Source organism: Cinclus cinclus, chromosome 4 (assembly GCF_963662255.1).
Source record: "Cinclus cinclus chromosome 4, bCinCin1.1, whole genome shotgun sequence".
Classification (NCBI taxonomy): Eukaryota; Metazoa; Chordata; class Aves; order Passeriformes; family Cinclidae; genus Cinclus; species Cinclus cinclus.
In genome coordinates, this window is record NC_085049.1 from 33,369,822 (window position 1) to 33,393,288 (window position 23,467).

At 36.7% G+C, this 23,467-nt stretch overlaps 1 protein-coding gene across 1 annotated transcript in view; it reads right to left on the reverse strand.

Moving 5' to 3' along the window:
* CPED1 (cadherin like and PC-esterase domain containing 1) overlaps positions 1-23,467 on the reverse strand; it is a 141,720-nt gene that overhangs the window by 17,084 nt on the left and 101,169 nt on the right. The window contains exon 16 of the mRNA XM_062491067.1: positions 6,001-6,118. Within this exon, the coding sequence (XP_062347051.1) occupies positions 6,001-6,118 (118 nt within the window). The remainder of the gene's footprint in view (positions 1-6,000; positions 6,119-23,467) is intronic.

Genomic DNA, 23,467 nt, shown 5'->3' on the forward strand with positions numbered 1-23,467 from the left:
TTAATTTGTGAGAATTCACAGGTCTGTCCCAGACTAGGCAAATACATTTCAGAAGATGACAGTAAGGTGAAATGATTAACATATGCAATTTATTATAGCCTGATCTTATTTAAAAACATGATTTTGAAATTTAGGAGCACAAAGTGATATTACTGAAAATCAGTGGGTTTTAGTAATCCCTTATCTAAGGTTAAATGGCTTTGTTAGTTTGATTTTCTAAAACTGTTCCATTCCTAATCCCTACTGGAAGCTTGAGGGATTTAATTTCTGAAGGAAGACAGAAAACTTTGGAGCTGCCTTTGTATTCAAATGAACAAAACACTTTTTCTAGCTCTTATAAGTACGCAGGGCTGACAGTATCTCCCAGTGCCTGTGCAACTGCCAGCAAAATGTACTTTTGCTCTTATTAAAGGCATTACACAAAGAAGAGGGCATAGGCCTAAGGTCTTTGTGCGAATACTATCGTGCCTTTCTGCCACAGAGGGATTTCTCACCACAGCCTAGAAAACAGCCTTGAAATCAAACGCTTGGAGATCAGACCTGGCCCAAGAGTCTGTCCCCACCACTGCTACCAGGCAGCAGCTCAGCAGCCAGCTGTGACTGATGGATTGCTGCTGCACAGGAAGCCATAGCAAAAACCCCAAGGCTGCTTATTGACATTTCACCTGGCCATGGACTGAGGGGGAGGCTGAGCAAAGAAACCCTGGAGGGTCCCAGCGGCCTTGGGAGAGTCAGATGCTACCTCAGGAGCAAGGGAATTTCCAGGGAGGCAGCCTGTGCTTGCACTTAGGCAAAAGTCCAAGTAACTGTGTTTTGGTAAGTGAGCAGGGTGAGTCGTCTTAGCAGATATAGAAGTCCTTCTAAATAAAATCATCAATATTTTTTTTTGCGTGGGAGCCTGCACTGTTACATCTAAGAGACAAATACATCCCACAGTGCCACAAATACATCCCACAGTGCCACAACCATGTTTCTGTGTACCCTGCACAGCAGCCCCAATTTCTGCCCTGTGCAGAACATACTCACACCACCTTCAGATGCACTTGTAGATGATTTGGAGAAAATTATAGCAGACTGAACCTAAACAAAACCCTGGACATTGGCTTTGAGCACACTGTGGTTTAGTGAGCATAACCCAGCTTCCCTGGTTCCCATGGGTGTGGGTCCCTCGTGGAGGCTGTGCTGGGCAAGCTCACAGTGTGGACAGAGGGAGCGAAGGAGGGATGCTTGGGACCATAGTGGGAGGGTGCGAGTGGGAAGATAGAGATACCCCATACGTTTTGCTTAGACGACTTTCAAATTTGCATTTTCTGCATCCTAATCATGCAGCTGTTAAGGGAATATTCCCCACTCAGTTAAGGACCACTTTAAAGTTCAAAATTCATTAGGACAGGAAAATAGCATGCTTGTAACCTGGTAATTTTTGTGTGAAAAGAGAGATCCGAACTTTGGTTCCTAAGAGAGATTCTATGTAGAATTTTTATCAAAGGGTTAAATTGAATTTTTATCTGAATTTTTATTTTATTTATTTATTTATTTTTATTTTACAAAGTGGATAATCAGGTTCTGGAGCAGGGAGTTCTCTTCCAAATGAACACCCTTCACAGCTGGCACACCAGAGGCTGAATTTAGACAATTTCTCTTACTGTAGCCTCCCAGTGCTGGCTGTTGTGAGTCCCTTACTCATGCTGACCCTCCACTGGCTTTGAGGTCCCTTGTTCCAGGCTGTGGTCTCCTGGCCATCACTGGGGCCAGGAATACTTTGATCCTCCGAGATTTCTATTGCCACTTGTGGATCTTGCTGTTGGCTCCCACTTCGCAATCCATGACTAAATGGTCATTGCCAGCTTCACATCAGTCTCATGAGGAGATTGAAAAGTGCTAGGTCTCCAGTAACCCACCAATAGGTGCCATGCAAACACCTTTTACTGCTTTGTACCTTTTGAGTAATAGAGCAGGGACACAATGGTCAGTTGTTTTGAAGTCTGGACTGACCCCCTGCCACTACTGTAGAGGTCTTAATAAATGATCTGAGAGCTGTTTCAGGAAGTGAAAATATTTTAAAATTATATAAAAACTCAGTATTTTTTTTCCTGATGTTGTAATTATTCTTTCAACCCAAATATATAAAAGTTCTGGCAATGCCTAAAACATATGAGATCCCTCATTTTATGGAATTTTCTTTTAAACATCCCATACTTTTATGACCTGATTTGGTTTAAAGTAATAAACTAGAAAAGTAGAACTATATAAAATGAACATTGAGGAGCCAAAATATCTGAACAAAAGAAATTTAAACTTTGGCAACTAAAAGTGACAAGTAACTTTGAAGAGCTTATTTTAAATAGTTTTTTTTATGTTCAATAGCTCCCTAGGTATATTAAAAATAGATCGATTTTTGTCACATGCTAAAGGCCTGTAAAGCCAAATGTAAAAAGACTTGAGCTCACGGATATATGGAGATAAATTCATATTTTTAGGAAGCACTAGCATTAATTGCTAACAGGATAATGCCTGGTTTTATATTTACATAATTTTTTTTATGATACATGTAAATTTATGCAGTTTAAATCAAGCTGTTATGAACTTTCCCTGTTGCAATTTCCCAGCAGTTGGTCAATGCATTCCTAACCTTAAAAAATAAGATTATGTTAAAAGACAAAATTAATCTCATAAAAAAGAAGACAACAGTGAAAAATTACAAACAAGATTAATTTGGAAATCAGGTTTATATTCCACAGCAACGTTAAATTGCTCTTTCCTCAATTATATAATTTATCAACACATAATTCAGCACCATTTCAATCAGGCAATATTTTGTTATGCTTCAGGCTCTACCAGGCAAGGGCAAGCTTACAAACAATTAAGTGAATGAGAGCGAGAGAGATACACTGTTAGTTTCTTCACAAATTAAAAATTGGCATAATCAAACTTTTATGAAAACCTGTAAGTAGGAGGTTTCCACAGGAAGAGTGAAAGCTGGGTTTTGGGCTCATTAGAGTAGCTATCAGTTGCGTACATAAATCTGCTTAAAACATGAGATTAAACATTGCCAGTACTCCCTAAAACTCCTCTCATAAAATGGCATGAAAAGAAATACACTTTCAAAATAATTAGTTAGGACTGTTTACTTTCCATTTAAAAAATATCAGCCTAAAATGGAAAGTTTTAACCAATAACGGCTGTACACTTGGTAGCTTTACTTTTTCTTTCAGTCTCTTTTTTTTTATTTGTCCTTTTACATCGTCATAGCCGCAATTAAACATATTTTGCTTTCAAATTTAAAATAAAGGTTTTTATATAGTGCCAAACAATCATCCATATAAAGAAAAAATAGTATTTTAGCTTGATAATTCAAAATCAAAATATTTACGCTACACTGAGGCTAATTTGATTTCTGACTAGTTTACTATTGTATTTGGTGTTTATTTGGTACCCTAAGAGCTTTCGAAAGATTTTTCTCTTTGAATAGGCTGTGGAAATTTTTTTTTTTGTTCAAACTGTATTTATGAAAAATCAAAAGTAAAAACTATTTTAAAAAGACATTATTTTCTACAGAATAAATAGCCTTAGGCCTAGTGACTTATTTCCAAGCTGAGATTTACTCCTTGTAACCAAAGGACACATTAATTTTGTTGGACATCAATTTATATCTCTGCTGGACCCAAATCCAGATAGCTGTTGAATGCAGAGAGGGATCACACAGAATTATTTTAAACTGGATACTCTTGTAGGAAGAATGGAAAGTGAGATATAATTAAAACACATGTGGTCACAGCAACAGAAAATTAGAAGTGAATCTGTGATATCTTACACACCAGATTTTGTTATTGCTACAAACCACATTTCTACAGACTGCGGTAACCTGATTCACCTGCAGGAATTTAGCACATGTCAGGTTCTCATGGACTCTTCCAGTTTTCTTTCTGTCTTTCCCTCTGAGAAGCCAAACACATGGTTGACGTTTGCTGACTGCTGTATTACTGGTAATGCAACAATATTGAACAAAGAGCTATTTTTTATATGATAGCCTGGTTCAACCTGGATGTGAATCAAAGGAGAACTTCTGAAAGAAAAAAAATTTTTTGGTAGAAAAAATCTTAATTTCATTCCATGATGTAAACATGAAGGAAAGAAACTTCCTCTGTTGTATATTCCAATTTGAATTTATTGATTCTAAGAGGGACAGAGAGGGGGAGAGAAATTGTATAAATTAAGTGTTTATTTGGTAAGGTGTTGAGCTTCCTCTAAAGAACAGTGCCATGGTGACTATGAGAGGAGGAAGACACTTCTGTCTTTGGTTGGACCCTGAATTTTTGTCTCTGCTCTACATCAAAGGATTAGAAATGAGTAATGAAATCCTGGTTCTACTGAACTATAAAGCAGCCTTCTAAATTTTACCATTAATGCCAGAAGAAGTAAGGTTATACCTTTTTCTCTGCTGCTCCACCTCAGCCTCTATACAAGGCACCAGGACAGTGTATGACACTTACTTACTTCTGCAGAATTATTGAGTTGTCTTCTGAGGGGACATGACATTGCTTGGCTTCTGTGAAAATTTAACTTACTTAAGAAATACTGCTACTTTAGCAGGGAATTTTCCATTTGCCATTCTTCATTGCCAGGATTGGTCTATAATTTGGCTGCTACAAATTTGGAATGATTTCCCACACAAAGCCATGCTTTCAAGTTCCAGTTGGAACTTGACACATACATTACAACTATACAGACACTTGTTGCCAGATACTGCAGACCCCTGTTCTAGGCTCATTAGACACCTTTTGGCAATATTCACTTTATAAGCACAAATTGTTCTTCCCTATTTAATATACTTGTCCTTTGAGTATACATCGCCTGAAGGTTATTTGAACTTTGTGCATATTATTCACAATAATATACTACATTCACCATACATTACTTAGCCAGATTCAGTATCCAAAAGGAGCATGTTGTATATCAGAAGGAGATTGTCTGCCCAGGAAGAGATTCAGTGGATTTGGTTTGGGCTTTCTAGTTTTGACCTCTATGTCCTGATATTGTTGCATAGGATGATGCACAACTTGTGTGGTTTTAACACACTACTAGGAACAACTGTGTCTCTTTTGTGCATTCCCTCCATATAAGACAAATTTATTGTTTGCCTCTGTTTCACATGAAGCGATGCATTCAGGCAGCTCCCACATTCCTGTTACTTTTTATTGATTATTCAACGAGTTTGTGCAAATTTACTGCTGTGAGAGGCTGCTCCTCTTTATGGTAAGATAAAGAAAACAGTTGTGTCAGTAGACCATAAGGGACTGTTGATTTATTTTTCATTTCTCTAATAAAGAATGGAACAAAATTACTTACTGTCTAATACAGCAACTTAAACATGAACAGCAACTTAAATATGAACAAGACCCCATACCTGAGCAGTTAAAGTACACTTGAATAAATCTTCACGAAACCGTGACTTTTACAAGAGTACCTACTTGACAAAATCTGTTGTAATCTGAATTCTCAATAAACCAAAGGCATGCCTTTATTGTATTGGTTATCATATAATGTTTGATTGGTCCATCTTGTGTTTCAGGGTATAAATATATGCAAAATTAAAAGCTAGTTTTGTGTTTCTAATATAGCAGTGGAGATATAAAGTTCAAATGGATAGAAGGGTTGTGTTCCTTTTATAAAGTTAATTTTTATTTTGAATAGAAAATCCATTCTATGTAAGGTATAGCATTTTTGTTTTAAGTGGTTTTGATGGAATATTTCAATTAATTTTAAAGATTACATGACAATAACACATGCAGTGGTGGATCACCAATTAGAAAATTATTAAACAAAAAATTCTCACATAAACAAATTTATCTGATTTTTAAAATCAGTAACTGTTACGAGTGATTAGTTCAATTTATTGTGAGTAGGTTAGTGCATGTCTGTAGCAAAGACTGTTTCTAGTTTTTCTTTGATGACGTGCATGAGTTAATTTTCAGAAAAAAAGGGGGCTAAAGTACAAACCTTTTATGTCTCCAGCTTCACAGGTCTTAAGCATTGTCTGTGAAATTGCTGAGAGGTATTCATGAGAGAGAGGCTGCAAGCCACAGGACTCTTCTGGGCGAATTTTGGAACCACAGTCCTGAATTAAAATAGAATCTGTGAAAATGACAGCACTATGCCCATCCACATCACCTTGAAATCCTCTTCTAGAGTAAAAAAAAGTTATTTGGGATGATTCTGCAATTAGCTCATCCTTAGCTCATCCTTAGCTCTTCAATATATAGTTTAATATGAAATTTAGAATCCTTTTTCCATGCAAAGATTTTGCAATAAATTATCCCAATCCAAAGTAAGCATACAAGATACTACAGTTGCTAAAGATTTGAGAAAATTTATTAAGGCAAACATACATATCTTTCATGTAACATCATGTGGTCTCTACATATTGTATAATCTCTACCTATTTGCCCTTAGAAATTTTGTATACCTATTCGTAGTCATATGGGATCAATTTCTGTGATGAAATGTCCCAAATTAGCTTCAGGAGATACAGGTGCTTAAAGGAAAAAAAAAATCCATTTTCTAAAACTAAAATCAATTTCACAACCATTACATATTATCATTCACTGATACCATGAAATTATGATAGTATGTCTATATCTATGATGGTGTGCCTAAATTGCACCGATGAGCAAAAGAAAAGTCCTAATAGAGTCAAGGTGCAGACAGTTAATAAAATCTGTGCCACTGATATGGATAGCAATATGAACACATCTTGGAATTTTGTAAATACTGGTGATTCTTAATTATGCAATTAAAAGGCAAAATGAAATAGTTGTCTCACAATTATTCTGATCTCACTGAAGTCCACAGTGGCTAAAAAAATTAAAATAAAAAACCTTCCCAGTGACTTCAAAGGTTTATAGTAATATCTGTGTATAAATAAGCAACAAAATAGTGATTATGTGTGGGTTGTCCTGTTCTCTGTTTAATCTCTAACTAGAGGAAGCTGTTATGATGAAATGAATGGGACAGTATCTTCTGTTATCATACTGTATTTTGGAATCTCTGGGTCTGGACACACTGTACAGCTCTTTGACAGTATAACTTCAACTAACATTAACATCAGAAAGTTCCTACCTTGCAGTAAAACAATTTGCACAGGACTTCACAGGAGAGCCCCAAATTCCTGAATGTGCTGCCATTGCCCTCAACACAGTGCCATAAAATAACTGGGATTTTCTCATTCATTCTGCCCAGGGTATGTGTTTAAGCAAACAAAATCTTATTTTAATCACATTTCTTGGGCAATAACTATAACAACGATTTTGTGTGGCTTGTTTTTTGCTAATTACAATCAACATGAAGGGAACTGTGTAAGTGATTTCTTTTGACTTTGTTGTTTTTTTCAAAGTAAAGGACATTGCTTGCATTTAATTTCTAATTCACATCTAAACTGTCAAGTCATGAGAGATAATGAATCACCGAACAAGACTTATTTGTTTCATTTTGACCTTTGTACCAATCCTTTACCATCACTGACATATTTAATATAATATACAAAATGAATCTATGGCAGCTTCAGATTTACTGCAGCTCCATAAATGGCACACTGAGGGTTTTTCTAAATGCATGTATATTTTCTGTTGTTTTCTTCAGGTGCTGTGGTGACATGACATCCTTCTTGCCTTGCTCAAAGATGAAACATTTTGTGATCTTAAGTATGTTTACAAATGATCATTCATGACAAAGATGAGAGCCAGACATGTAAGCTTAAATGATAGTTGTTGCTCTGTGTCAGTTCTTCCTGCAAACCTCAATTTTTAGAAGGGAGACATAACAAAACCCTAGTAACTTTTGGATTAGAATCAAAAGAAAAATCCCCTTGCATTATGTACTTAAGCACACATTTCGGATTGACTGCAAGATTGGTGTGGCTTTTCACTAGTAAACTTTCTTTTATCTTTATGGAAGATTTTTCTGGACCCGAGCAAACAAAAGAGGAATAAAGCTTTCTTCTGTACATCTACATAGCTTTTAATCAACATTAGCTGATACTTAGTGAAAATTTCTAGAGTCCATCTACTATGTGAAATGACAATTTCCTTGACTCTTTCAGATCACACTGTAGTGAACCTGATTCTACATAATGTTTTAGTCTTTCAAAGATGAAACAAATTTTCAAGCCTGTTACTGAGTTTTCTCAATTATTACCTTCAAAATATTTGGGGCTATTAGTTCGTGGTATTTAATTTATTTATAGTTTGGGTGCCTAATTTAATAAGAATTTTGTTTCTTTAGTTCACCTTTCAACAACCACATTATATTTCCTGTCAATTATATACTTATGCATATACATATACATACATAGTTTTACTCAGGCATACATAAATAGTAAAAAAAAAAATCATAACCAGTTTTAAAATTTCGCAGGTGAAGACAGAGAGAGAGATGGAACAAAGCATTATAAAGCTGACCCATACTCATGCAGCTGATGTCATGGGATGAATGTTGTACAGCAAAGACCATTGTAGATGCAGTGATGCTTCAGATTAATGAATCTAACTTAACTATTAATTGATTTTTAGTTGCTGGTGTACCTTTTTCACCACTTTAATGAAAAATGATTACTCTGAAACTTCAGCAAAAGGAAAGAAGGTTAGAAGCCCTTGACTTTCCTGGGAGAAGTCATACCAGTAGAGGAAAAATGTCGATCTGTGTTCATTTTAACAGTTGGTGCTTAGCAGTGACAGAGAACTGTAACAAAAATAAAGTTACTTTTAACATTTACACCTGCTGCTACCTATCAGCTCAAGAAAGCACTTTTAAATAGAAAGGAAGGATTCTCAGAATTTTTATGGAATAATCCAACTGTTCATTCACATCTGTGGCTAAAATCATAATTTTTGGTGGAAGTAGACTTATCATTGTCTACTTCTTTGTGGAAGTAGACAATGAATTGAATGCTTTGGAAACTCCCACCCAGGATGCCTGTATACAGGCTCTACAGTCAGCCACTCAGTAAAAAAGTCCTTGCATTTATATAAAAACCCCTAACAATCAATGGGAGTGGTGGGTTTAACTCTGAAAAACAGGCAATTTCTGCTTCACTAGTCATTTCTGAAATTGTACCTAGCCCAAATCACTGAAGACTTCCCCTATCAGTCTAACAAAGGATCAATGTTTTAAACTAAATATCAAGAGAAATACAACTAAGATCACAGGAATTACTTTTAGTGTTGCATACAACCAATATGTAGCCAAAATCCTGCATATTTTTGACATCCAGAACCCATGCATGGCTGAGGACTAGTGGATGAGATGAACTCCACTGAGTGTCCTTGGTAAAGAAGGTGTGAGACCTCTCCACCTGTCAGCACTGACCCTGTGGTCTCTTGGACAGCACTGCCCATCAACCTGAGAGGTCACCCAGCCACCTCCTCCAGGCCTTCCCTCATGGTGCTGCCAGGGCTGTCTTACTCCTTTTGACTGCACTTTAGACATGACAGAATAAAACTTCATGCAAAAGAGCTAATTTAGAACACTTTTCTGTTGGTCTTTGTAGGCTCACTGACTGAACTTGATATGGTTCTGCTTAAGCTGATCCGAGTTTCTCATTAAATCCTTTCATGTCTCTTTAGTCCATCTTTTTCTACTATTTTACACATAACTAAAACTGAATGAAAAGTGATTAAAAATGATGCTATGGAAAGGCTTCTAATAAAATTAGTCAAAGAGTGAGCTCATGAAATAGTGAAACTGTATCTTATTGCTAGGGAATAAATTGTGAGTAGACGGATTAGCTCCACTCTATCAAATTTCATAATATGGCAGGAATAAATGAACAGTTGGCATATTTACCTCTATTCAACTGTCTCCCTCTGTCCAACTGCATTATTCAGTGATAGATGAACCTCTGAAGATACAGAGGTTCAGGCCAGTTCAGTTCAACATCCAAATTTACTAGATTGAACTGAAACTTGTGTGTGCAAAATAAGTCTGGAGACCTGTCACAAGGAGGGGCATTCTCCCAAGAAACTTCAGTTTGCTACTCTGTCAGATGGGAAACAGTGACTATTATTAGCCATCAAGCACTAAGACATAGATAAAGACATTGTCTACATCAAAAGACATGCAAAGCCATTGAAGAGAGACTAAAGGATTAATAGGATTAATGGAATAAACAGATGGAGTAACGTGTCTTTGTGCTGCAGCTATGTCTTAAAGCAAATAAACTGTATTTTATATCATTACAGTACTCTTTAAGGAATCTAATAAGTTCCATCTCCAAATGTGGGATAATAGTTCCCCAATGACCCCAAAGACTGTCACAAATAACATGTTAAAAGACTATGAGATATTCAGTTCCCCACAGATTTGGTAGGGGCCATAAAACCACTTTAGAAAAGGAGTCTGCACACTCCTGGGTGGAAAAATGCAGCACATAGACATCAGTAGGAGATCGGGAATGATACAAAACCTAAGATACTGGTCATGTGGTCAGGGCATCAGAGGACAGTTTGATGTATGGACAAAGTACAGCCATCAGTCTAAATTGCTTCTAAATTCTTAATTGTGCTATTTAAGCTGTTACTATAATTATTATTATCACTGTTTCTTAAGAATAGAAACATACCCTAAATTGCATGATTTTTCTCAATCACAAATTTCTGCATACAAAATTTCATTGAGAATAATATCACATGCTTTAACCAGTGACTGAAGATTGTCATAACTAGAGTACCTTTACTAACTGCAAAAGAAATTTTGAAAATCCCAGTAGATGCCTCTCCACAAAGACTTAAAGCACTTACTGTTTATATAGACAAATAAATTTCACCCTGATGCTACAGCAGATGCAGTGTCTTCCTCTGCACTCAGAATGCTAATCTCACAGAAAGCTATGAAACTGTTTCAAGAAAATATTGCAAGTTTCATACCACTAGTTTAGTATCTTTTATGTGGATGGGGAATATAAAAGAATCTTTTTAATCTATGAAGAATTTTAATTAATTTCCACTTTATATGCATGACATCAGTTAGACCCTCTCTGCCTTCCTGCTCCCAAACAGTTCAAACTGCTGGATTTGTGAGCCATAGAACAAAAGTATTCACATGAGACGTGAAAAGCATGACTCTTAATTTAGCAAAATCTTGTGAATTATCATTCTAAACAGCTCAGAGATCCAGTAGAATTAGTTGAACCAAGACAACTGAATGTGAAATCCTACTCTAACTGCATGAAGAACAGAATATTATAAACTTAAATTTTGGAAAATGTTTCAAAATGTACCTAATTATAATTATAATATAATTATAATTATATAATATTATTATAATTAAAGGGGTTTTTTTCAGTATTTGTAGTCAACCTCTGCATGGATTTTTCAAGTATTTTCTTGGTGAGCATGTTTTCTTCATGAAGCTAATGATATTTTTCCCAAGCAAGAACAGTGATGATTTCCAGCTTGCATGTTTATAAACAAAGTATACAAAGAAAGAAAGAAGAAGAATTAAAAGAATTTAGTATTCCTCCTCCCTAAAAAGGAAGATAAAACAGGAACAAGAAATAGCAGATAAAGAGAGGCATTTTGCTGTTTATGTTCTGTTGTTATTTTTGTTTTAAAAAGTGATGTGGTAATTTTGACCTGGTGACTTTAAAAGCTGCATCAGTTTTCAATTCCTATTTTGTCCTCTTCTCTACATCGATCTTTCTAAGTGCAAGCTCTGAATGTGCACTGACTTGAATTTTGCCAAGTCCACTATCTGAAAATGGGGAATAGCTTGACACGTGCTTTGACAGTGTAAAAGAGTAAATGTTTTAAGTGATAACCAAAGGAATTATTATGCATTTATGATTCTCTCAATAAAGTGCTGATGTGACCCTCACTTTTTTTTCCCTGGTAATTAGGTAAAAAAATATTCTATACCAGCTGGGAAATCCCATAGCCTTGTGGCTTTTCATAAGGAGCATTCATTTCTATCCTCCCATGCTCAGGGTATATGGTATTCACAGATCACACTGCAGAGAGGTCTATACTCTAAGCCTCCTATGTGGAAGAAGCACTTGATCTCCAGCCTTGTCCCTTTGGTTTTAGGCTAAGACCTTTATATCACAGCCATGGTAAACACAGCAGAACTTCTCAGACTGGAAAAATATATGACTACAATCAGAAAGTATGAAAAGGGATGAGAGAACGGATGAACTGAAAAGCATTACTGTTCCTTCATGATTTCTTAAATTGAAATACTCTGACAATGAAGGCAATGCATTGAAAAAACATGTTAGCCTAGGACTTGGACCAGTGAGTTATACATCTGCCAACACTGCTGTTGAAGCTGTTTTTCACAGTAAGCAAGGCTTGCAGATATGAACTCAGTGTTTCGGAATATACTGTAATGAAAGTACTTCTTTCTCATTTCTAGCATTAAATCATTTAGATGGTGAAGTATATTTATTAACTTTTTATTTAGGGCCTGGGGGCCTAAGGGGGTGTACTAAGGTTAGGATTCAAACGAGAGATTTAGGATGTTTGAGTCCAATTCACAACTCGACCTCTTATCTTCTGTATCTTGGAGCTCCATTCAACAACATTCACGCTAGTAACTTATTGTCTCAAAACCCTCATTCAGTTACCACCATCCTCCTAAGTGCCTAATTTTCTTGTATTGAGAATAGGCAGAGCTGCCCGAAGCTCACAGAGATATGCAAGTCAGTCCCTTCAGGACTGACAGAGTTTAAAAATCCCTTTGCCAACAATGATTGATCTAATAGGCTTTCACAGGACATGTTACTGGAAGCCTGCAATGTATAAAACATTAATTGGTATTTCCCTGGTAGAACATTTCTCTGTGATGTAGAAAACAGTTTAAAGTCTCCCTTTGAACTGACTGGCAGCAGAGATTTCAGTTCTTGCTCACAATGTATTCCCTCAACTACAGGATATTCTGGTCAGTTCTGTCTCAGGCTCTCCCAAGGAAGCTGGTTGCATTTTCTTTGTACACACAATTAAATGCTGACTTGTAAAGAGTCTTGAACTCACTCTGTCCAGAGACTAGGTGTGTATAAGGAATATAGGCTGAAAGTGGATGGAGGGAGCACCACTAGGACCCTGGTGACTGCTGTGTGAGAAAGGACTGACTGAAGTAGGTACTTAGATCCCCAAGAGATCATATGGCAATTAAAAGTGGAGGACAGATTCTCCTGTAACCTAAGACTGGATATATAACTCCCACAGAAAGGTAAATCGAAGATACTTTCCTTTCCATATCACTGCCTCTGGGGGAATATATCTGACTCTACTGTGCTGGCATGTAAAGAATCTTCTCAAGATTTACAAATTGAATTCCTCTATTTCAGGTTTAACAAAGGGTTGTACCCAAACATTTTTGTGCGAGTGTGTGTGTATGTGTGTGCTTTCTTCCTCCCAATTATATCTGATGTTCTACTAGAAAAAAAATATTAAATCTTTTTCTGCAAGCTTTACCTCACTAACACTCCCTCCACAGTATATAACGAGGGGTTATACTAGTTACACTACTTGAACATCTTCTGTTTCCCTAGACCTCAGGACCCCTAAATCTCTCTGTCTCCAACTGATTGCCCTGCATTCTCCTTGATATTATGATATTACATGAACATCAGAAAAGGAATGTAACACTGATTTTTTTCAGCAAAATATTAATCAAATAGCAGCCTGGTGACTGCCAGACAGGATGCAAAAGAACAGAATTCTGCAAGATCAGATTAATAGGAGCACTGGTTCTGTTCTGTTTCTTTTGCTTCCTTTATGTGACAAAAAAAAAAAAAAAGGAACATCAGTGTTTCCACTTTTATTCTAATTTTTCTAAACTGAGCTTAAAGGGGCCCAAAGGGCTGAAAAGGTATTAGTGAGCCATGAATAGACTGAAGGCAAGATTTCAAAATGTAATGTAATGTATGCAATGGTGGCTTCAGTGAAAATTAAAATGTTTTTTGTTCAAGGAATTACTGCACACAATGTTTTATACAGAAATTCAGCTCTCCATGGTATACTATGTATTGGAATACACATCACAGCCACACATGGTCTGGGGAGTATTGAGAAAGCTATTAATGCAGGCTCAGAAACACCTGGTAGAAGACTTCTGAAACTGTTTTTCCAGACAATGCCAAAATAACCTGTGAATTCCTGCCTTCCATGTAAAGACAGAGTCTACATATGCATTGAAGCTTCACTCTAAAGGAAACTACACGTGTATGTGTGGGCAACAGGAGGAATTTCCCTTCACATATTTACAGTCTGCACTGACACGTGCTTGCAGAGCAGCCATGGGCTTTTGTGCTGACTGCCTTTAACGGTGTCCCAGGGAACACACAGGGTCAGATCCTCAGAGCATTCACATTGAACAATTTATTCTTTTGAGTCAATTCCCAAGAGCCAAGCACCCTCCACTTCAGACAATAATATTGCTGGTGAAAGGACCTACTCTTGGTCACCAGTGAGAGTGTTCCAAATGGTTTGAAAAATATTACCCAACTATAGACAGTCAGGGGGACACGAGGCCATGCCATTGGGTCACACTCAAGCCTGGGGACATTTTTCTGTGGAATGCCATCTCCTCCACTACTGCTTCTCATCTGAAAGGTGACAAGAAGAAAAGAGGCACCTGAAATAGGTATGTGCTCATTGCAATTCCCCCAGGGGCAGGGGTGGTCCCCACATCTTGAGCTTTCCCAGCAGCTCAGTGGGAGACATATGCCCATGGAAACACAGAAAGGATAATTATTATTTTATATTTGAAAGAGTCAGACAATAGGAAGATTTAAGAAGTGGTGGGGGTTTTGTTTCTCCTTTCTTCCTTTTCTTCCTCTTCAGTTAAAAGCTTTGGTAAAAACAAAATTACTTGAATTAAGTCAACATCATTTGAGACTGAAGTTTCTTGGAAAACAGTCATAATGATGACTGTATCAAAACAAAAAAGATAAATACATTTACACACAGAATCTGGTTATCATTTATGCTTCCCTTATACTGCACTGTGGCTTACCATTAAAAAAATGATGTAATGAAGAACTGATTTGACTTTGAAAATCATTACGCATTTCATTCAAAAAAGCCTTTGAGTTGGAATATATTTTTATTGATGTCTAATAGCTGTGACCAACACTAAATTTCACATATTCCCAGGTACTCATTTAATATACACAGCTGAGACACGGGAGTAAGATGGGTAAGTTTGTTTTCCTAGAACAGCTAAAAATCTAGCCATGTAGTGATTTATTTTCTAAACTATAATGGGTTTGAAATTGACTCTAGTGAATTTGCAGCACACTGGCTGCTTTAATCACAGAAGTGAACAGAATGGATTTTTACTAACCATGATCTCTTTTAAAAGATACTGATTAAAGATTTTCCTTCTGGTGCACAGGAGACTGAAAAAGAAGGCTTACAGCTTGATGGCTCACTAAACAGGAGACTGCATGCAGGTAGCTCTCACACATGGACAGAAACAGATTGCATGCGGTTAGTGCCAAATAAGCAGGCTGAAGTTAGAATTTGCCGTGTTTTCTCCAACAGCCTTCTTGCAGAAATTTACTACAAGTACTTTTTATTCAGCTAAAGTAATCAAGCAGCCACAAATTGAACACGGTCTCCCTCAAAAAAAAAAAAAAAACAAACAAACCAAACCAAAACAAAAACAAAAAAAACCCCACTACTTCTGAAAACCAAATTATGTGCTTAATTACTGTATTTACTCTATTGCACAATGCATGGTAAGTGATGCTGAGCTGAAGTCTTGCTTTGATAAATATTGAGATCACATTAGCACAGAGATGGGAGATACTGGAAATAGAAATTAAAAATAAACAACTTAAAAATCAAAATTTAGGCTCTCTCAACAGGGTATTAAGGGAGTTAATTACATCTTGTTGGACACTGAATTTCCCCTGACCTATAAAAATACTTTCATACAGAAATTCACTCTCCCTTATAGGATGACATCTGGAAGATTTCTGTGAGTTACTTCAGGTCTGGGGAGCAAAGAGGAAGCAGGTAATGCAGTCAGCATAGCACAGCAAACATAATTGAATCAAAGTGACTCAGCTTGTTTCCACTGAGATGTTACAGACATGTTAACTACTGTTTTTCTTGTAAGGACAGAGGCTACACTTGGATCTGGGCAATGTTCCCAGCCCAGGTGAAACTCACCAAGATTCAGCACTTCAAAGAAATAACTCTCTGTAGAGCTAAGGACTCCCCCACCTTTCACAAGTATTTTGAGTTAGCCTGTGCAGTGTTTAGTGTTTAACTTTCTTGTGTCCACTAATAACATTAATTACTGTAAATTCAGCTTTCTGGAGAACAAGTTTTTCCTATCGCAGAGTTGGCATGGATACATTCACATCCTGTAGCAAACCCTCACACATTATCTCACATTGTTTTTTCTGATTGAAAGGCTTATTTGATTACAAGCAACACTCCCTGAGCAGCTCTACAATAATCAACTGAATATTGCCTTATAGTTTCAATATTTTTGCTTTACACAGTCTAACTGATGCATCATCCTAAGACCTGCCCATGGTCTTAGTTTTTAACCATCTATTTTTCATCTTCCTACTGTTCCTCCGTAAGATAATGGTTATCTTGAACAAGAGTTTTATGGAGAGTGTCTCACCAGTAGTAAAAAGGCTCTACAAAAAGCCCTACAAATCTTGAAAAATCACACAGAACAGATTCCCTCTAGGGCCAGCTCTCTTCTATGTGGCAAGGAACTGCAAGAACTTGCTGTGGACATTGAGACTTGGGCCCCGCAGCAGACTAGGCTGTTGCAGAAAGCAAAAATATTTCCAGTTTGAATCAGACTTAGAGTATTTACTATCGAAAAAAGGACTGAGATAATGAAAGGGATCTATTCCAACAAATATTAAATTACAGTGTATTACAATAAAGCATACATTTGTTCCATTATATACTGTATACTGTAATCTATATGAAACACATATTAATTTAAGAGAAGTTAAATTAAGTATTAGTGCAAGCATGCTGTCATCTTGCTTTAACTTCAATTCCTTTCTGCCATATTCTTTTTACAGCCTTTTTATCATCTGACAACAGTAAATACTATATAAACATTTCAGCCTTTTATTTTTTTCATAGGATTACACAGATGTTGAGTAATTTTGCTGTGCTGATCCTCCCACTAATCTGTTAATAACCCTTTCATAAAAAATGGCAGTTCTGCATGACTGAATCAGAGAAGAATACCTATAGAAAAGTATTGATGTTTGAGAACTTCTTGTCTTTTTCCAATTATTTTTTCATATTATCAACATGAGAAAGACAGGAAGAAATCTTGAGGGAAGGTCAGAAAAGGGAAAGGTGAAAGGTGAAAGAGAAGGATATGGGTTAAACAGACAATTGTTTTCTTATGACATAAGGCTGTCTAGATGTGCTGTGTTTTGGCAGTTGATTAGAATTGCTTAAATAATAGTTTTCAAATGCTAAAAAATATTTGGAAATTCTTTGAAATTCCTCTATTTTGCAATATTAAACCTACTATCCTACAGTGTTGAAAGAATAACAGGAGGAAACAGCTCAAGATTGGCTGCTAGTCTGAAAGCACTGCATTACTCTTTTCATACTAAAGAGTGAACTTCAAAGAAAACATGCAGTAGATAAAATCTAGCTTACCATTTTGCACTACAAAATGTCCATACAAAGCCTGATCTTAACAGAACACCACATAGTGATTGTGGGGATTAAATAAGCTCCTTCTAGGCTGATGAACTTCATCATCTAGAACAGTGAGGAATAGAAAGGTACACAGGTCCAACAAATGACCTCAGTGCAGCTATGAAATCCCAGACATGCAGAGGCTCCAAATGGCCTTCACACTGCCAAGTTCAATGGCTTAGGGATGATCCCTCTTCCTCCTTGTAGAACAGCATAAACCTCTTCACTGTATCAGAATGCAAAAGTGAAGGTTTTCATGTAAATGAAGGCTGGATTTGATCTTGGAGATCTTTTCCTACCTTCATGGTTCTATGATTAAATGAGACTTGAATGTGCTGTAAGGCATTTCATGTAAAGCAAAAAAGCTCTCTCCATCCTATTCTTCCTTTCTCACTTTCCAGTAATTGACTGAAGCAGTAAAGTTAGTTCTGAGTTAAAGCCAAACAAAAACTGTGCTATAATTACTTATGAGTGCTGGTGGTCCACTGGCAGTATGCTGCTCATAACCAGTTTTTACAAGAAGTTGGACATTTCCCATGACATTTTTCCCCTGTCTTCTGATTGACTTCAGTGTCAGCTGTTGAGTGCAATTATTTCCAAGGTCCACAAGACTAACAAGTATCTCTCCACAGCAAATAAAGCAAGTTACAGAAGTAATTTCTATTGTTACACCATGCTTTATATTGAATGTCACAAATTCCAGGAGCTAAAGCAAAGTGAAAGTTCTCCAAATACTCATATTTGCACCCAACTAGATGCAACTCATATATATGTTTTTTTTCCAATGGAGCAGCTTTTCAGGTCTGAATGTCCTTTTCTGAAGTGTGAGGTCCTTAATCTGAAGATTTCCTCATATAGATGTAATGGTATAAAAAAACCATACTCTCAAATTATGATACACTGTCAGAAAAATGACAAAGTAGAAGCAAGCTGATCATAGTTTATCATGATTTTATCTGTAATAATTTGCTGCCTGCAACACCCACATGTGCAGTGTTTAAGGGGTTTTCTAGCCACATATTTTTGCTCTACATCTGACAATTAAGAGTAGAGATCTGTTTGCACAATATCGCACTCTAGAATACTGTGATACTTCCAAAAGTATTTCTGGCTTGTAAAGCAAGAAATGGGTTATCTTGAAGCTGTGGTACAGTCATCTGTATTTTATATGTTACAGCTGTAACACTCTTCATATTTTATGAATAATATAACATACTTCAATTGTCAATTAATAGACTTTTAAAACAAAAAGGAACTTCTAATCATTAATGTAAACAAACACATATAGCTTTGAGTCTTTCATATAGTAACAATTTGCCACAGTCAAAGAGCACATCGGGTTTGTTTTACCCCCCTCAAAAGTGTGCATCTTCTTCCATACAGTTCACAGAATCACAGAGCCACAAAATCATTCCACCTGGAAAGAACCTCAGGGGGTCTCTAATGGAGCCTGCCCAACCCCGCTGTGCATCCTGAATCACAAAAAAAAAAAAAAAAAAAAAAAAGTTCCCTTACGTACTCCCTGCCAGAAACTGGCCTGTTTCAATTAATGACCATCAGCTTTTATTCTGCTGTGAACCTCTTCCATAAAGAGCCTCACTCCCTCTTGACAACCTCCTCTTGCAGAGAAAAGCTGCTAGGAACTCTCATGAAAACCTTGTGCATTCTGGGTTAAAATAGACCATCTTCCTCAACCTTCCTTCTCAAGACAACTGCTGCAGGCCAAAAGTGCCCTGAGGGCTTCCTATGGTGCAGCTTGTTATTCACACACTTATAGGAAACCTCACGGTGCTGATTTTCGAGTGAGGAGTGGGAATTCCTCTACTTTTGTCAGGGAAGGCTGATCAGTAAATTTCCTGGGAATTTATATGTCAGACTACATACAGTAGAAAACGCAACTGAAACGTCTCTGTAATGTCTGAGAGCCTAATGGAAATGGCCTCAAGTTGCACCAGGGGAAGTTTAAATTAGGCATTGGGAAAAATTTCTTCACAAAAGGACTTGTCAAACGTTGGAGCAGGCTGCCCAGGAAAGAGAGGGAGTCACCATCCCTGGAGGTGTTCAACGAAATGTGTGCATATGGCAGTGAAGGGCATGGTCAACAGTGACCTTGGTGAACAGTGGTGATGCTAGGTTGATGGCTGAACTTGATAATCTTAGAAGTCTCTTCCAAATTTAACACTCTGACGATTCTATAGCTCTCATGAGAAATGCTGAAATGTAGGAGATGCAAATTCAAATCCTTTATGTACTGATAGATGTGAGTTCAGTTAATGGTTTAAGTAAAAATATCTCCAATGGGGTAAGAAATTACTAACTCTAAAGCAGGGGCTCATCTGGCCTGAGAATTCTGCTCCACTTTTAAGTTTCATATATTTAAAAGCACCCAAACAGAAAACAATAAAAATATTTTTAATGAGATTTTTATGAGATGAAAATGGAACTCCTAATTTTATCGGCTGCACTATACTTGTTGCAATGAAGTTTTATTTGAATGACTGAAAGATTGTCAAGTCCTTTGTTGTTACTACTGTTTTAGAACCTACTTAGATGTTATGCAGGTTCAACTGAAAAAGGTGCTGTAATTCAGCACTTGGAGTTCACAATTAACTGGCTATCAGTGACTGGTTATCAGTTCTGGTTTATAAAGACAAGATATTTTTAGCAATATGTATTCAAAATATGTATTCATTTGTATCAGCTTCTGCTTCCATCATAAGGGAAATGGACATAGTTTCCCCATTCACATTTCCCTGCTTTAGGATCACATGATTAAGACTGAGCAATCACATTAGTACCTTGCTGGGTTGAGAACAAAATACTCAGCACTTAATACAAAGAACTGCTTCAGTTCCTGGTTACAGGAACTGGTGTTACAGGCACAAAACATTCTTTCTGTAATATCTTTATTGTAAGAGTCCCTATTCACAGGCAGTATGCAGGAAACTCACAGGTCTTTTCTGAACCTGCAAAACAGTTTGCAAAAATTCTGGAAAGGCGGAGTACAAAGCCAGTGAATACCTTTTTTACCACCATCACCTAAACTATAATTCTGGTTTTAAAAGTGATCCTTATCTGCGATCTTTGAGAAGGAGAAGGATAGGGTTGCTATTGACTTAAAGAAGAGCTTTTTTCTCTAATATTGTGATTGCATCTGTTAGGTTCTCCACCTCACTCCCCGAAGGATTGTTTTTCTCTGTTCGCTTTACTGAGTAGACTGAGAAGACTCTGAAGGACTAATGCTCCAGCTTAGGCATCTGAGAAAGCTGCTCAAATTTAACAGGGAGAAACACCTCCATTTTGTTCAGGGGTCTTCAAACACACTAGAGACGTAGGGAATTGAAGTAAATCTGGACATATTTAGGATGACTATGAAATCCCAAGTTGTCTTAATTTTTTAACTATAACATTTTATGACAGAGATATGTTATTGGTCCAAGAGCATTGTGTCATTCATATCTTGGCATGTGAGTTGATTCTTTGATTCCATCTTAATGAGGTTCTGCAAGTTACCTCACTACAGCTGAAGCCATTTTGAGTCAAAAAATGAACAGTAGTAGCTAATTTGGAGGTTGCCAAAATTAATAGCCTTCTGGACGAACCAGGGTAGTGCCCATTTGCCACAGAGGGAACTTACTGTAAGTATCCCCCTGATAGAAATGCTCCCATGAAGAGCTGATGCAAAGAGAATGTTCCTATCAAGAGGAATTAACTTGATCCAGTTCCTTATTATTATTAATTAAGTTTCCAAGCTTCTTAAAGTCCAGTATTTGCTCAGCAAGTGAGATGGTCAAAATCACATCCAAAGTTAAGTATATGATGTGCTCTTTCCATCTTGACAGAAATCTACACCAAGACTTAACACTATACATTTCTTTGTTCTTCCCATGAAAAAGACTTTTCCAGATGGTCTGTACTTCCTCTAAGTTGTTACTTAGGATTAAGGGACACTTTTGAAGGAGCCTTTGTGGCAGGCAGGAACTTAAAAACTCAAAAGAATAAAAACTCCATTTTATTATTTCATAACTTCTATACTCTATGTTAATTTACATTATTCTATTGCAAAATGATAAGAGCAAATAATAATATTTACAGGTCAGTTTTTATATTTCAACAGCTTTTGACAACTAATAATGACTTTCACACCTAAAGGTAGGGAACAATCACAAATGTGACTGGAGCAAAGCTTCATAAGGTGAGAAGTGAACATTTTGAATTTTTATTTCATAGAGACAGAGCCTTAATTCTTATCACTAGTGGGTTTATTTTCTATCATATATTTAAATTATACATTTAATTCCTAACAGATGATAAAACCCTGGATGAAGGGTAAAGCCTCAAGCCAAAAAAGGAAAAAGTAAAAAAAATGTAATTAAATTATTCTTTCAAATAAAAAGATTATGGGAAAAGTGGTTTGTCTGCTCATTTTCCTTCATCACTTGTCTTCCTTGCCACCCCCTGCCACATTTTTTCTTTCACTTCCTTTTCCAAAAAAAAAAAAACCTATATGCAAAAATCATGTTACCTTTAAAAAATCATGTTTACCTTTAAAATCATGTTACCATTATAAATGACTTGACTCTGTATTATGAGTTTTAGGAATTTTCAGGACATGAAGAGCCAGATCCAAGACAGATCCAATCTGTTAGGATGAAATGCTTTCATTCTGCTAAAGTACAAGTATACAGACTGTTCACCACCCCATAAGTCTTCAAGTCTGAAATCCATCAACAGATACTCAGTAGTCACAAGGTAGTACCAAGAGTTAACAACATCAGGTTTGAACTACATTAATTTCATGTGCTAATGAATGCAACCAACATCCTGCTAAAGGAGTCTGTATCACATTCCCTACCTCCTCTGCACGTGAGACTCATGTAACTTTGCTTGCATGACTTTTTTTAGTCAAATATCTTTTACCCAGATTGCTCAGGATATAAATTACAGAAGATAGATTTCATCTGATCAAAAATTAGGAGCTGAAACACAGACACTACAGCTTTATAGCTAAGCCACTCGGACATAAATAAAACTGATATTCAGAACTGATCAACTAAATGGTGCCTTAAAATTTCTAACTCACCCCAGTAAACAGGCATCCAAAGGAACTAGGTTAGGTTGCACTGTTGAAAACAAAAGTCAGAAGTCATGCACAACGTGCTGCCTGAAAAATACTTGCGTCACAGAAGACTTTCCTTTCCATCCCACTGTCATATTTTCATTTTTTCAGAAAGCAGGGCTGAAGCCAAGTATTTGTTACAGAAGGTCAATGTAAACTGTCAGCTACAGGACCAGCTGTCAGAAATGCAATGGTAGCTCTTCAGGTACCATGCCAGCTCTCCGGCAACTTATCCAAAAAAAATGTCTTTTAAGGCTGCTTTAAAGCACTGAGGTAATCCATATGTCTCCATCTTTCCTACTGTAAGAATAGGAATGAGCAGAAGATACTGTTATTATTTTTTCCTATAGGAAACCAAATATAAAACTTAATGGTCCACAATAGGCAGCAATTTCTTTTGCAGTATGTAGGAGAAGCAGTCAAAGAACACAAGAACTTTGAATGGGCTTTGGAAACAGCTAATTGTTGGGCAATAAGCCACAATAATGAAAAACAGAGCTTTGAAGCTAAGCTACTTTCAATATCTTGCTTTCAGAGGGAACAGTAAAGTGCATTTTGAGGAGACAATACACTTTTGCATTTTTTTGGTGGATTTACACATTTTTCTGTGCTTCTGTCTAAAGTTTATGATTATTAGTTTAATTTCTTGTAA